The sequence below is a fragment of the Cinclus cinclus genome, chromosome 1 (genome assembly GCF_963662255.1).
Source record: "Cinclus cinclus chromosome 1, bCinCin1.1, whole genome shotgun sequence".
In the NCBI taxonomy this organism is placed as follows: Eukaryota; Metazoa; Chordata; class Aves; order Passeriformes; family Cinclidae; genus Cinclus; species Cinclus cinclus.
Window position 1 is genome coordinate 117,500,878 of NC_085046.1, and position 16,000 is coordinate 117,516,877.

Consider the following 16,000-nt stretch of genomic DNA (forward strand, 5'->3'; position numbering starts at 1 on the left):
GGCCATCAACAGGAAAGCATTCCCACGAGCTTCCTGCAGGTTTCCAAAAAGCTTTGGGGTTGCCTTTGCCACTCTTGTGTCTGGCAAAGAGTGGCAAAGGCAGCCCCAATTGAAAGGCAGATTATCTTACAAATCTGTAGAAACTGTTTAGAAACACAGGAAAATAAATTCATGAGAGATCACACAAAAAGATATTACAATTTGTCCCAATTTTGATGTGGAGCTGGGGCTCTCTCTTTTGAGTTCCTAATCCCTTTTTTTGCAGTACTTTTAGATCAGACAGGCAAGTGGTATTTCCAGTACTGAGAACTAGAAAGAGAACAGACCATTCCAAATCAAATAGTTATCTATCAGACACTTTTACATTTAAGCATGCCATTTTTAAGAAAAGTTAAGTGAAAAACCTTCTCCTGCAATGAATGAAGGAATATTCAATAGTTGGCAGCACAGGATGTACCTAACATATTCTGCCCTTGCTGTCACCAGCAAAAGACTTGTTTATTTTTAATACAGTGTTAATTTAAAACCTGACTCACTGGGTTATCCTCCTGAGATAAACAGCTCATTTTTCTGGAGGGCCTCAGTGGGGCAAGCAATCAGACAGGCCAAGTTTGCAATCCCAGCCTCCAGCTTCATCACACAGATGCTTGTGTGTGTGTAAACTACAAATGAGGAGTTACTTTAGGAAAGGAGTTAAAAACATCCTTTTCAATCAAAAAAAGGTGGAACAAGAAGGAGAAGTTTATTGGACTGAATCCATGCAGCCAATCTTTCATTTTGCATGGAGATTTGCAAGCTGTATCTTCCTTTCCAGAGTGCCCATGGAAAGGGGCTGTCATGTGCAAGATGAGAGGCATAACCTGGAGCCTGCAGGATGATCCAGGATCCTGGAGCAGGATGCATGCTTCAAAGGAGCCTTTACAGAGCTGTGGAGGCCTCAAAGGATCCTGTACAGATCTGTGGAGGACATGAACACAGTTGTTTCTGTTACTACAGCAATGAGCCAAGGGCCCCTTGCACTCCCCAGCACCCTCCCCAGGTTCCCTAGGACTGGCTTCTTTGTGTCTTTTAGGGATACCTCATAATCATCTCCAAGCCCACACTCAGGTTATTTTCTTCCTCCACTCATTTCCCTCATGCCAGTGGCTCAACCTCAACCTCAACCTTCTTCTCCATTTCTCCTGTCCCCTCTCACCATAAACCCAACTCCACCACCTGCATGCCAGGGAATCTCTAACACCTCGGTCCCTCCAGGTCCATGTGCCATCTCTATTCCAAGGCCAAGAGCTATAGTCCTCAGGGAAATACTACAGTGGTGTGGCTAGACCCAGATACTGAAAAAAACAACCCCTCAAGAGTCCTTTCTCTCAACAAACCTTCAGGAAATATTTGAGGCCTGTTGAAACAGCAGACAAAAAGCATTGAGAAGAACTTCCTATAACAACTATAACTTCCTTTCCAAACAGTAGTTTCTTCTCCACTAAAAATTCCAAAATGTCATTTTTCTCGTAGTGTGTTGAGGGAGGAAACAAATGTCAAAATACAAGCAGGTATCTTGTGGGCACATAAAGCTCCAATTTTTCTCAGTTCTGGTGAAAAGACGAGGTAATATCCTAGGTATGGCTTATCTGTCTGCAGCTCCCCACTGCTAGATGTGCCACCCTGAAGTGTGACAGTACCTAACGCCTTTCTGCTTCCTCTCCCCTTACTGCCTAGTCTGAGCTGAGTGATGGCATTGCAGTCCTGGTGGGGAGCAATGACAGAATGCAAGGGATTGTCACACAGCTGGAGGAGACCTGCAAGACAGTTGAGGTAGGTACCACCTCTCTAAATGCATTTATTTCTGTGGGACGGTGCATCTTTTAAACTTCTGGTAATGATCATTCTACCCAAATGCATTCTCACATTGTTTCACTAAACCATTCCTCATGGCTTTGTACATTATCAAGATGTGCTGCCTCAACCAAATGGTACATCCTGCTCAGCACCTCTGACATTTGCTAAATGGTGGAGGATAAAGAGTAAAGATAATCCATATCAGCAAGTCTTACTCAATATTTGTAGTGGAATAGGATCTTGCTGAAATTAAAAGCAGATCCACCAAAATGCCATCAACTCCCAGCTCATTTAAGACCTAAGATCAGATTCTAGAGCTGTAAAAGACCAGTTGGTCTGAAGTCTAACAGGTCCAGTGAACACAGCTTTAGTCTCAGCCACAGGGTAGGCACAGCATAGTTCACAGGTACGTCAGTATTTGTTCTGTATTTGGTTGCCTTCTGCACAGAAGTGTGTTTTTACATGTCCTTTGAGGAGTCTTGTTTTGTTGCCCATAGGAGAGAAGAGTTTGGGTTCTTTCTGGTGAAGGCCTCACTCTGGAAGAGTTGGAATTGGTTTTGTGTTATTCAATAGCAGAAGTGGCTTTCACTTCCTCTGAGAGCTTTACATCAACAAAGCAAATATAAACTTCAGCTCTTTGACCAATATGAGCATGACAGAACAATAGGCTGAAAGGATTTCATATGAATTGATTTTGTGATCAGAATTTGATGAAGCATCTAGTGAAGGAGTCACATCCCTCTCAGCCCAATTAGAATTATATTGACTCTTCAGAGCTGGAACAGAAAGGAGAAATGGTAGGGAAAAATAAATTAATCCAAGATGTACATATTCTAATTGGTAGGAAAAAACAATTGCACCATCTGTATACACCATTCCGAGTAAGAAGAAACAGAAAATGAGTTTGTTTCAAAGAACACAAAACCATTGGCCCATGTAAAAGAAAGAGCTCATTAATGGCAGTCAGAACTTTGTAGCTGATAAGCCCTCATGCCACAAGGATGAAATTGGCATGGATTCTGCAGACAAATTCAAATTCAAGATTCTGCAGACAGAAACAAGCCTTTCAAGTAGGTTAACTGCAGAAATCTGAATTATACAAAAGCAAAAGCTCATTTAAGTTGAACTATCTGAACCAGAAACAAATCTTCAAACACCTAGTCTGAAGTATGAAGAAAACACTGTGCTAAAAGTACCTTAAAAAATACAAGCGTTTCTGAAGCTAGCTTTCTCAGAGTCATCCACACAGTTTAAAATCTAACCTTTAAAGTCAAAGCCCAAAGAAAATGTAGCAATTTTACCTTCAGATGTTTTATCTGGCTTTTCACCTTTAAAGTCAAAGATTGCAGAAAACAGATCTTAGAGTTTACCTTGGCACTTCCATGTTACATTTCAAGCAAATCATATTTCCTACTATGCAAGAGCTTTGTCTGAATTGACAACAGTGTGTCCTTGAAGACAAGAAACTACAGCTGGAACTCAGAAATGTTTACACATGGAAATAACACAATCTAGGATTGTCTCTTCTTTCTGCTTAACACTTTGCAGAAAACAATAAATATCTGCTTTAGCAGAAAATACATGATCATTTCACTTTTAGCTGGGATAATTAATAGCCTACAGTTCTACGTTTAGCCACTGCTCCTGTCCAACCTTAAAAACCAGAAAAGCAAAAAAATATTTGTACTGCTATTAACTGACTGAAAACTGATTGAAAATTTTTAACTAATTCACATATTATACTGAAAATTGAGAAAGGAATATAAAATGCTAAATACTGGAAAACTATAATCAATGATTAGGTTTTGTTTAGCTCTGTAAATGAGTCTAACAAAGGAAAAAACACCAAGTTTTTTCAAATGCTAAGAGCATGAGCCAGTCAATACAGCTCCTTTGGAACAAGCAGTGAGATTCATGCTCAGTAGCAAGGATTCCTTTCTTTTTGATGTAGCTGTGCTTTAAAAAAAAAAGGCTGAGAACTTTTTAGAATGCTAAGTCATGTATTTGTTAACCTTTTTCATTACACAGAATCAGATTAGAATAATTCCATCAGGCAGATACTTCATATGGAAACCTTTTATGCAGAAAGAGAATATTTCAGAAATATTTCAGTATTTGCAGTTAGAAACCTGTTTTGCACTCTCACTCTTTAGATTCACAACTCTGTAATATCTGCTGGAGGGAAATATTATCTATTAGTGCTTAAGGAAGGGGAAGGTGCCCTGAGGGATCCTGCTGTCGCTTGCTCTTCTTCCCCTAACACTTGTCCTGTGTCAAATGACAAAGATAGCATACACCTGTCTTGAAATTAAGGTTGTTTTACAAGTGATCTGAATGACTTTCCATGTAAAGAAAGCTAGGAGAGGAGTGGGAGAAGATTATTTGTGGTCTGAATAGGACACTCAGAAATCATGACTCACTTGGATTGAAAACTTCCTTAACCCCACCCTGTAATTTCACTAATCAGGAATTTCTGGGAAGTGACAAGGACACCCAGAAGGGCAGGACAGGCTTGCACCCCTGCAAGGAATGCCTGTTTAGCCTAGCCCTCCTCATTGGGAAGCAGAGGTGGATTTTGGGTCAAAGCATCAAGATGTGCATTCAATCCCCTCTCCACCCTCATGCAGACTGCTTTTTAGCCACAGGTAGATCTTTGAAAGTCTTGCTCCTTTGAATGACACAGAGCAGACTATCACCACTCACAGGAATGAGCTCTGGATGGAAGTCAAGAAAAAAGTGGGATTCTCTCTGGCCAAGTGCTGTGAATAATAAATCTTATCACTACCAAAAGGTCTGTGGGACTGTTAATAGACCTGTGCTGCCAGAATCTCAGCATTATGCCTCAAGGGACAAAGATGAGGCATTGATTCAGCCTCAGTTCCTAGGAAAGAGATTAAAATAATCACCACCATCCACAAACAGGTCTAACCACAATAAGGTTATGCCCTGGGGCACACGATGACTCAAGTACTTCTATCTTGCAGACCTCAGACATTATATATAACCTGGCCCCCATTTCCTCCCCATAAATCCTCCTTTACAAGTCTAGTTTGTTCTTTTTAGAGAGTGCTCAATGCAGCAGTCATCAAACCCATCCTCTTAACTCAGTGAGAAATGCTGTTGTCTGGTTGGAGGGACAATAGAAGTGTCTCAAGAAACGATGTGAAAATCAGTGCCTGAACATAGAGCTGGAATATGATTCCTCCTTCCTCTTTTTGTGCTTCTGTCACACACCATTTTCTTTGCAGTACTTCTACCTCATTCAGTGCACAGTAAATGGAATATAATGGACACCTCTTATCCAAACAGAGTCTAAGAGGGTGTATGTGAAAATCAGGCCCAGCCAGGGTTGTTCCAGGTACTCTGGTAGAAAAAGAAACTTCTCCAGGGCTGTTTGAGATGCTGGCTCCTTTTAAAACCATTCTGTTCACGCAAATGGACCCAGCTGCTAATACAGTGGGAGCTTTTACTTTTTCTGCGGACTTTGATGTATCACTACAGACAGAATAAATACCTTTTTACTTTTTTTAGCAGACTCACAAGTTATACAATAACCTGTTTGGGGGCTTTCAGTGGCTTGAAACTCAGAGTTTGAGAAGAGTTTTTAAACTTTTGTTCCAACAGCTTGGACTTTGAAAATTATAAAAGTCTCTGGGGTCATTCAGAATCCTTTGCACTGTTCAGAAAGAGGAATTTCTTTGATGAAAATGTTTCCAAGTAACTGTAAAAATAGAAAGCCTTTTAAGAACATAACATGTTTAACATAAACCAAATGATTCACAGGAATGCTGCAGACGACAGAAAGAACAGTTGTGTGAAAAATTTGATTATCTCTATTCTGTGCTGGAAGAAAGAAAAAATGAGATGACACAAATAATCACTAGAACCCAAGAGGAGAAACTGGAACACATCCGCTCCCTGATAAAGAAGTATGCGGATCACTTGGAAGCTGTGTCAAAACTGGTTGAATCAGGAATCCAGTTCATGGAAGAACCAGAAATGGCTGTGTTTTTGCAGGTATAAAGTCTATAAATCGAGATAGAAAAAGAATGATGGATTTATTGATATATTATTTAAGCATTTCTCAATTGTAAGCCCATTCAGAAATTAACTTCAAGTGAACATTTATACAAACTCATTTTTAAACACCTGAATCAGTTCAGATGAATAACTACTCTTCTTGTGAATAGTATCTAAATCAAGAACATGACTACTTGCTATTTTCAAATATATATTTTGCAAGTATATTTGCAAAATATACTATCCTGTGTATGAATTTATGGTTCCCTTGGAAGAAATAGGAATTTAAACATTTTCCAGGCAATCTTTATTTTCCCACCAATACCATGGTGGGACAATATGTTTATGTGTACGTGAACTTCTGAGAAGTATAGGTTTCACTTGTAAATTCACAAAATTATTAATTGTTCAATAATTTATGTATTAAGTCAAATTTTGGTACCTTTGCCTTTTTTTTTTTCCTGTTTTCTTACTGTAAATTTAAGAGACATGAGTAAGGAACCATTAGCAGCCTGTCCAGTGAATTCATTGGTGTAGAATTTCTGTCTTGCAATTTAGTTTACAATTCTTATATTAAAGGCTGGAAGGGCATTTTCTACAAAACAAAGCAAAACAAAACAAAATTAAAAAAAACAAAACAAAACAAAAAAATAAAGCAACCAATGCTTACTTTCATCAAAGAATTGCCTTTGAAGAGTACATTATTCTTCCGAGACAAATAGAATTTTTTATCTCCAAAGGGATGCCTTTATAGATAATCAAAGATGTCATTTCTGTGAGTAAAGAAGGTAACAGACCAAATGCTTTTCAGCACAAACACAACCAAAAAAAAAAAAGGAAGAAAAATATTTCCATTTGTTTTGGGTTTTTTTACTGACTGTGCATATTTCCCATCATATTCATGTTTTAATTAAAACACCTTTGAAGAACTAAAAGGTTTATTCAGCTCTATACTAATTACCATCCAAATTCCATCTCATTCCTAGATGTCATGGCTGTCAATTATGAAATCATTATTAGTACTTTTAAAAGCTGTCAATGTAAGACTCACTTCTCAATGCATAAAATCTCTGAAAAGTTTGGATCATTTGAGAAGTCAGTTATTTCTTTTTTGTTTCCACAGAATGCCAAAACATTGCTACAAAAGTAAGTATTTAAACTCAAGACTCTTGTTTTTTATAAACACTTACAATTTGTAAATTTCTCTTCAAATCCAATGCCAATAACCAATTTCTGCTTTAGAATTACTGAAGCTTCTAAAGGATTTCAAATGGAAAAAATAGAGGATGGGTATGAAAATATGAACCAATTCACAGTGAACCTCAGTAGAGAAGAAAAAATAATACGAGAAATTGATTTTGACAGAGGTATGTAATTTATTTCACCAAAATTTCTTTCTTGTATAGCAGCTGAGTGTGATTCACATGATGATACCTAGTAGGAAATCTCAAATCAGATATTTCTCTCTATGCCAAAATGTAACCAGAGCAATATGTATCAATTAAAATCAAATCTTAGGTTTACTTCTCTGAAATGCTAGAATGGACCTGCACATTTTTTAGGATAGCTAGTGTAGTTATACTAAAGAAAATCCAGTGCTAGAGGCCACCCTCTGGAAACAACCTGAGCCATGACTGCAGACCACAGGATATGTCAGATGGCACAAAAGGAATGTTTTGACCAAGTCTGACAGTCTGGTTTAGGTATGTTGGTATCTCAAACCTCCAGTTATGCATTGCTAAGCACTGACCTGGTAAAGAAGTATGAAGACAGCTTCAATGGCATTAAAACTAACATATACCTAGAATTGGTAGAAGGACTTTTTTCATTACAGATTGTGCCAGATCCCAGGTAGCCTCTCCCCAAAACGTGCAGGGCTGTGCTGCATGTCCCTCATGAGGATAACTGCATTGACAGGAATTTCTGTCCTCCTTCCCATGGAAAAGGCCAGCTTAAGATTTTAACCATCATATGTGTTCAGTGTCTTCCCTGCCCCAAAGGTCCTGCTGTCAGCTCCATGGCAGTGCCCAGTCCAGGCTGGTGGGAGCAGGCTCCTCACCAACATCCTCTCTGCCAGGCAGAAGATTTTTGGGGATTTTGCCATTCAATTGCAAATGGTTTTTAATTACCTAAAGACTGAATTCATCTTCACATGGTGCTCAGCCTGTCCTTTTACACATATCCTATCAGAGGAGGAGGGAGAAGAAGAAGACGAGGAGACGGAGAATGGAGAAGGCCTGGGTGAAGTCCACACAGAGTCATCAGGAGAGGAGGAAGAGGAGGAAGAGGTGGAAGAGGAAGGGGCAGAGAGAGCACCACAGCCACCTCAGCAGGACCCTGAAGCACAGAGTGCAGGGGGAGAGCCCCTGGCCGAGCCCACTCCAGCACCAGTGCTGGCTGCCCCAGCTGGTCAGGTAAATGTCTCCCCTGCCCCACTGCCCTGCCAGCTATGCTAAGTGCACCTGGCAGAGCTGGAAAATGCTCCCCTGTGTCCTCTGGGCACCATAAGTCAGGAGCAGGGCTAAGGGAGTCGATGCACTGGAGGGCAAAATTATTTATTGCCCTGTACACATATATGCAACTTTACTTCAACCTATGTGTCTATCACTCAATAAGCAAAAACTTAGCTGCTAGATAAATTAAGATATGGGATACATAAGTTATAAATAAAAAAGACTCCATTTGGGAGTTAAGTGTATTACAAGGAATGCTCTGCTTGCTGTTATTTAACTCAGACTAACTGTTATAAATTAGATGATTGTTAAAATATTTATACGAAGAGAATTTGGCATTCCCTCTGGATTTAGGAAGCTTTCCACTACCAATTTTTAGATTATACTTCTCATCTGTTTTCTGTGAATGGCGCTTGCTCCCTTCTGCTCTGATCATCCTTGGGATATGTTTAGGTAGATGCAGGAATATCACACACCAAACAGGAGAGAAAACTGCCTCTTACAACCTAACAGCAAATAGGTTCAGGGCGTGAATATTTTAGGCCAACACTTTTCTTAGGGAATTTGGTTAGAATGGGACCATATTTGCTGCATATTCTAAAATACGTACATTAAAAAATATACTTCGTGTGCTACTTTCGTTTACCTTGCATACCATTAACTTAGCAAATTCTCCTCTTACACAATTTACTCAGTGAAGTTGCTGAGGGGGCTGCTATGAATATATTTCAGGAGGCCTATGTGGAAACAAAAAAGCACACAAAGGATCTTTGATTGTAGCAAGTTCCCCACATAAAACAAGTGAAAAATAAATACTATGGATTCATTCTTTCTTTGATTTAAAAATATGTGTGAGTTTTCACCAGTTATGTGAAGTTGGTTTTAAATCAGGCTTTACTGATTTAATCAAAATTGGAAGATTTACACTGACTTAACTTGTGTTCCTTAAGCGATGCAAGGTTTTATGCAAACAAGAACTAGACATAAGCAATTCTGCCTACCAATATGAATTCTCTGATTTCTAAGGCTAAAGTGAGAAAGGTACAGCATGCTACTCTAGAAATTATAAAATGCCATTAGGAGATAGTCAGGAATTGAGTCAGAGATGATATATGGATGTTGTGGTGTGGGGAATACCTGTATTTGAGTTTTTGCCTTGTGGTGTAAAAAGGCAAAGCAGAAATGCAGTGGTGATAGCAGACTCTGTGTGCAGAAACCCCAAGAGCTTGATGCAGGTAGAGAGGTGCAGTTTATCTGGCTGCTCCTCTTCCTGACAGAGCAAAAGTGCTTGGCTTACAACATTCATGGCAAGGCTCATGGGCAAATGCTTCACTCCAGTATTCCCTTTTTTCTGACTGCTCATATCAACAGACTCATTGACAAAAGTGTTATTCTTAACCTAAAACCCAACAAGCCATTTGAAGGTACCTACACCTGTCATTAATGGCTGGTATGGGTTCATGAGGCTCTTATTCAGAATTTCTTCGGTTTTTAGAATTGAATTGAGGGTTTAACTGAATTAAGAAAGCCCTTGCTTAGTCCTTTCTCAGTTAGCACCCCCTTTCCAGCTACTTCTACCCTCCTGTTCTATTTTTGGGTTCATTTATTTTCTTCCTCTTGTCTGTGTTATTCAAATGATAGTTGCTTTTACTTCACAATTTGATTGCAATTCTTTCAGATCATATTAGTAGGACAAATCTATGCCTTGCAGTGATATCTAACAAACACAACATGCAGAGCAATGTGACTACAGCAGGAAGGTAACGTGGTGCACTCTGCTTGTTCTTCTCTTTATCTGTCCTGATTAAGGATGTTGTTGTGACACCGAGTGGTTCTCCCCAGACTCCCGAGTCTGACACTCACGTGCCGGCCACAGCAGAAACCACCGACCCCTTGTTGTACCCTAGCTGGTATAAGTCCCAGTCACGCCAACCAAGCAGTCCCAGCTCAACCCCGGTGAGTGGGCTGGGGAAAGTAGGGACTCCTGTTTCTCTGGAAACAAGTGCAAAGAAGGCAGAAGCCTCGACAGCAGCAACAATCGAGGAGAGTGCACCAGGGAGTGGTAAGGAAAGTAATGCCACTGCAGCGACGTCCAAGGTCAGTGCTTCCCAAGTCACCCCAGAGGGCTCTGATGTGCAGCAAGGCGGGAACAGCAACTGTTAAGGAAAATGTGGCTTCATTTTCCTCTGCATGCTAAAGAATAAGAGCAATTTCAAAAATATGAAAACAGCACAAACTGTCGTTGCAGCAAATCCACTGAATTTATAGATGGTTTCAGTATGTGACAGGCTGACTATAGCTTCAAAGCAAGATGCTGGTGGTTGCTTGTGCTTACCTGCCAGTGCACCTTGCTTGTGCCAGCTGTTATCAAAGTTACTCACGCACAGGAGCTGTTGGAGGGGCCGGTGATGTCTCTGCGCATCAGATATTTGCATGTGTTAGTGGCAGAGAAATCCTGTGCATGAGATTACTCTCATCACCTGCTGACAGTCTGTGTATGTGCTGTCCTACCATGACTGGTTTAGCAGCTATGTCTTGGCTTCGCCTTCTGCAGCTCTGAGGTTGCACCTGTGAGTGCTTCCCCATGTGAACATGAAGCTATGCAAACACCCAGGGCCCTCTTGTGTGTTTGATTGCCTCTCAGTAAGGTGTGTGATTTCCTGGATTCAGATCTTTGGCAGAGGGTTTGCTCCAAGTATTCTTGAGACTTGATTAAAAGAGAGCATGAAGATAATACATTTCAGTTCAGTGTTAGACAGCAGTATCATAGGATAACAGATACTGATGTGTTGAGTATAGGAGGTTGTTTTCCTTAAAATGACAGTATTAGAGTTGGTATAACTTGAATTTGAATAATTCTCCTTCAGCACATCTATACAATCTCCACATGAGCCAAAGATACAAGGAGCAGAGTTGAGGGATCTGTGAAAGGATTTGCACACTACACCAGGTCCTGCTCCAGTGTCTGGTGACTAGCCCATGAGCAGCACTCTGTAAATTGAACCATCATAATTTGCAGGTTCTATCTGCATTTTTTAACAAAGCAGTTAGCTGTATGTGTGCAATGAGATGAGATTATGAGTGTGTGTGACAGAAAGCAAAATGGGATATAAAGTATTTCATGCTGATTCCTTTAAGTCTGGAGGTGACTATATAGCATACATAAGCAGCTATATAGGCACCAATTGCAGACTATATGAAAATAGATAAGCAATCATGTGCCAGGCAAAAAGTTAGGAGAAAGAGTTCACAGAGATATGATGAAAGGGGCACTTATCTTCTGTTGGAGGTTTCTGTCAGTGGCACTAGAATTTGGTGGCTGACTTTGCTGACTTTCTTAACAAAAGCAACATTTGACCACTAAATTTCAGTGGCTATTTTTCAAGTCAGGGTTTGATTTGAGAATATTTAAGTGGAATTGGAAACAAAACTACTTTAAAATTGTCAAATCTACTATGACATTGTCTTAAGTATATTTGAAATGAGCTGGCAGAAAGTAAAGTCAAAATGAAATTTATTGGTGCTGCTGCTTCTTATCAGTTATACTGATGACCAGGCAGCCTAACCTCACCATAGGCGAATAAATTCTGTACTAGGTTAAATTCCTAGGAGCTTGCCTAAGTGTGATCTGTGTCCTTCAGCCCTAACAAGAAGAAAAGGAACAAAACTTGTGTTTGATGTGGGCAGCTGTCTGAAAAAGAACGGCAACCTTGTACCCAGCTTTCTTCATTGAGTACCAGGAGCAAAAACAGGCACATAGGAAAGATGCTGGATCCTTGTGATTGGCATGTGCTGCATCTCAATATTTTCCCAGATCACCAGTGACACTAGCATTTTGGAAGAAGGAGGAGGATGTTGAGAAGAGTAGTTCATAAAAATGAACTGGTGAGTTGGGAGAAAGGAGCAGAGCAGTCAGCTGAGGATGGGATTGCCAATGGGCTGGAGACAGACCAAGAGATGGGAAAGCACAAGAAGCAGGAAAGTGCAGAAGAATAGAAAAAGCAGAGTGAGAGAGCAGACCAAGTGAGGTTGATGCCGTGAGATGATGCTGTGGTCAGATTTAAGGGTCTGAGCTTTGTCTATGTCACAAAGGAAATTACTGCTGTCATGGGGCTATGATCGTTTTCAAGTATGTAAACTTCAACTTTGTCTTTTTCCTGCATGTGGTTTTACACAACCCACTCTGAAATGCTATATTCTCCTAGTTTTTTTAAACCCCAGCTAATGTTCTTCACACCACTGTATTTACTCCTTTCTTCTAATTAAAGTATATAATGGAAAAGTGCTGTGGAAACAGAGCTTTTTCGCGGAACATAGTGATAATGACTAGTTCATGTGATGACAACACTGGTGAAGCACTCTTCTTATTTTCTCACAGGAGTTAGCATTCTGCATAACACTTTTGGCATTTCTTATCATACTACATCGTCTTTGGAATCTGATTCAATACATGCTTTGTACTTTCATGGGTAGGAAATATTTCATTTTACCATTAACTAACAGTTCAAACAGTGTATCTGGTGATGTTCCTAGCTAGCTTTAAAGGATTTTTTCCCTTTCTTCCCATCCAAAAACATCATGCTAATTCACAATACGAGCTGCCTAAATAATTTCTTCCTCCTCACAAATGCCACCCTTCAGCTTACTCCTGCATGGTTAAACATTGCATCTCCCTGGTTCAGAATGAAAAGAGACATTTACTTTTGCAGATATATGGGCTTGTATTTCAGTTGCTGTTCAGATGACCAGCAGGATGGAGAACCTGTTGGTTGACAGATGTGAAGAACACCAAGCTTGTTCAGTCCAGCAAGTAAGGGAGGAAGAGTTAGAGGGTAATGATTGCCATCAGAAGGGTTAAGGTCAGGAAAAAAAATCCACTGAATAATCCTGCTGCCAAGATTATCATGGCAAGCAAATCACCTGTGCTCCCTTGGGTGGATGGCTTGAGAGAGCCCCACTCTCCAGAGGTCCCCATGGAAATAGTGGAAAGTGTCCCCTCACACCCCAGCTCACATTCCCTTCAGGTCCCACACAGGTGTTCAAAGCTATCTCTTCCACATTCCCAGTGAGCACAGAGTACCAATCATGTCCCCAAAATGCAGCATTAGCAGGAATCCCACCCAATTTAGACAAAGGCTTTTTTTTACCTTGGGTCACATTAAGACCTGAAATATCCACAAGATCTAGGACTAAGGACTTCACTGCCAAGTGAAGTTGTCCTAGATACAAATTGTGTAATCTAAACCTTAACTATTCCGTAACATCCCTTCTGGCCTGAGCAGAAGGATTAGGTAGACAGTATCCATGATTTTTTGGTAGACAATATCCATAACTTAATTCTTCCAGCTCCAAATTTGTCCCACTCTTAGGTAAGACATACATGTTTGTTCAATTTTCAGTGTGATATGACTGATATCCAGAGAATTCTGTATTCCGACTGGAATATTTATTATTATTTACTGAAGACTAAAAACCTCTGACTCAAAACAACTGTAGTTAACTTTGGGTATTTGCTCAAATGATAGACAAACTCAATGTTGATCTATTTTTCAACACAAAGATGATTGGTTTTCCCTGCTCACTTTCTACACTGTTTTCTCAGCACTGTACATTATATGGAGCATCTATGAAAAATGACAAATTATTATTCAGCTTTTACCTTTTACGTGCAGAACTTCCAGGACAATGACTGAAGAATATCTCTCCATCAAAAAAATAAAAAGGGAGAGAGAAGAAGTTATCATCTAAACTTTGAATACTTAGTTGCATAAGTTAGCCAAAAAAAATTACTGTCTGGTAGTAATTTGAGTTTGAAGAGCTTTGCACAATGCAAATCTCAATTAAGTTCATGGATCATAGTTTAATCTTCATTTACTTGTCTTTGTTTTTGAAAATTTGTTGTGTTGTTAGTAAAGGACATAGAGGTTGTTTCTACTCCTGGGAAATCAGGCATGTGAAGAGCACTATGCTTTCTTTCCCCTCTCTTTCTTTTTTTAATTCAGAATACATTTTGAAATTAAAAATAGACGAATAGACGAAAGGTCTCATTTCTACCATTTGAGACTTCTTTCTGTGTGGTCTCCAGTGGCATCTTTATGATTTATTTATTAATGAAGTACAAAGGAGGTGAAAGAAAAATAAATTTTGGTCTCAGATTCTATTTGCATAAAAATGGTTTTATTCTCCATGCATAGTGAAGTGGCTGGCTAGACAGTTTATGTGTCTTTATCTTTCATATGAAAGATCAGGTCTTTGTCCTTTGCCCTTGCTCCTTTGCGTGATAAGCCCCTGAAAGTCAAATAACAAAATTACTTTGAATAACTGTATAATTATTTATTATAATAATAATATAAATCTGCATGACTGTCATCATAAGAGCAGCATATAATTTATTTTCTGGCTCTTTTAATAGAATGCACCAGTAGGGTTTTCCTTGGTTTTCAGCAACTAAAACAGAGCAGTTCCTCTATTAATTCCCAACATTAACTTTATTAAAAGGTTGTTTCACTTAAGAAATTGTATCGGTGCATCTGTAAATTTCCTCCAGAGTGTGGGAGGGTGTAGCATCAGGGATAAGACAACAGGAGCTGCAGCCAACAGGTATACATGTATGGATTGCTTGGTGTACAAAGGGCCAAAAGAAGATTATTCAGCATGAACAAAATAGCTAACTTTGCATTAGACAGCCTCATCCTTCTTCAGGGAGTGCCTAAGTCAGCAGTGTGGTCACCATGGGCTGCTTGTGCCTCTGTCAGAGAATGAGGCATTCCAGTAAGAGAAAGTTCAGCAGCAGCAGCTGCTGCTTCTCACTTGGCACCTCTTCCACCTGCCTGCTGAGAGTGAGGTGACATTGCCCCCAACCCAGCTGCCTCTGTTCGGTGTCTAAAACTGGGGGATCTCAGCCTCTGGAGATGGCAACCAGCAGCAAATGATTACAACATGGGGAGCAGGAATAGCATCAATGACCTGCCTTGCCACCATGGGGAGGGATGGATTAGTGGTGGGTGACACAGGCAGTAGCGAGCAGCCCTTTCCAGTGCATGGGAGAAACAGACCTCCTTGGAGTCCCACAACTTTCCCTAATCATATTTTGTCAGCAATATCTCTCATGCAGTGAAACCATATAAATTTGTGAGCGTTCATGAAAGTCTTGGTTTGTCTGTGTCTGTGGTTAGCCAGTTTATTTTACATAGGATGAAGTACTGGACCCTGAATTCTGTTGTGCATACTCCCCATAAGAAAAGGGTCTTTCTGTGGCTCCAATGGACTCCAGCATATACATTTACTCTGAAAGGAAATGCAAGTTAATCACCCACAAACAATAACCTGATCTAATTTCCCTTTGCAGCCAGCAAGTACTGTGCTTAAATTCCATGAGGATATAAAATATAATCAGGACTGAACTGTTTGGGAGGAGAAATACTAATAGAATGGCCTATGCTAATCTTATTTCATTAGTTTTAAAATTTTCTGTTACTTGCTTGCAACCTTATGCCATCTGCCAGAATTACCATAAGGCCACTCCTTTTTGTATTCATGTACTGTAGCTCTCTTTGCCCTGTTGCTGAGTATTTCAGTTTCAGCTGGTGATCCTTCCGGTTTCTTCCTCCACAAGACAGCTTTAAATCACACCAGAGAGGTCAGTGTTTAGCTAAGTTTTAGCTGAATAGTTGTCATGTCAATATGCAGAC

General features: G+C 39.9%; 1 protein-coding gene across 2 annotated transcripts in view; it reads left to right on the forward strand.

Moving 5' to 3' along the window:
* The window catches only part of TRIM55 (tripartite motif containing 55), a 34,942-nt gene that overhangs the window by 9,093 nt on the left and 9,849 nt on the right, over nucleotides 1-16,000 (forward strand). Inside the window, exons 4-9 of one of the 2 annotated variants that reach the window (XM_062502050.1) lie at nucleotides 1,717-1,812; nucleotides 5,620-5,853; nucleotides 6,980-7,002; nucleotides 7,099-7,223; nucleotides 8,047-8,270; nucleotides 10,119-10,406. In XM_062502050.1, the coding sequence (XP_062358034.1) occupies nucleotides 1,717-1,812; nucleotides 5,620-5,853; nucleotides 6,980-7,002; nucleotides 7,099-7,223; nucleotides 8,047-8,270; nucleotides 10,119-10,406 (990 nt within the window). The remainder of the gene's footprint in view (nucleotides 1-1,716; nucleotides 1,813-5,619; nucleotides 5,854-6,979; nucleotides 7,003-7,098; nucleotides 7,224-8,046; nucleotides 8,271-10,118; nucleotides 10,407-16,000) is intronic. The other variant, XM_062502060.1, reaches the window with a different exon arrangement.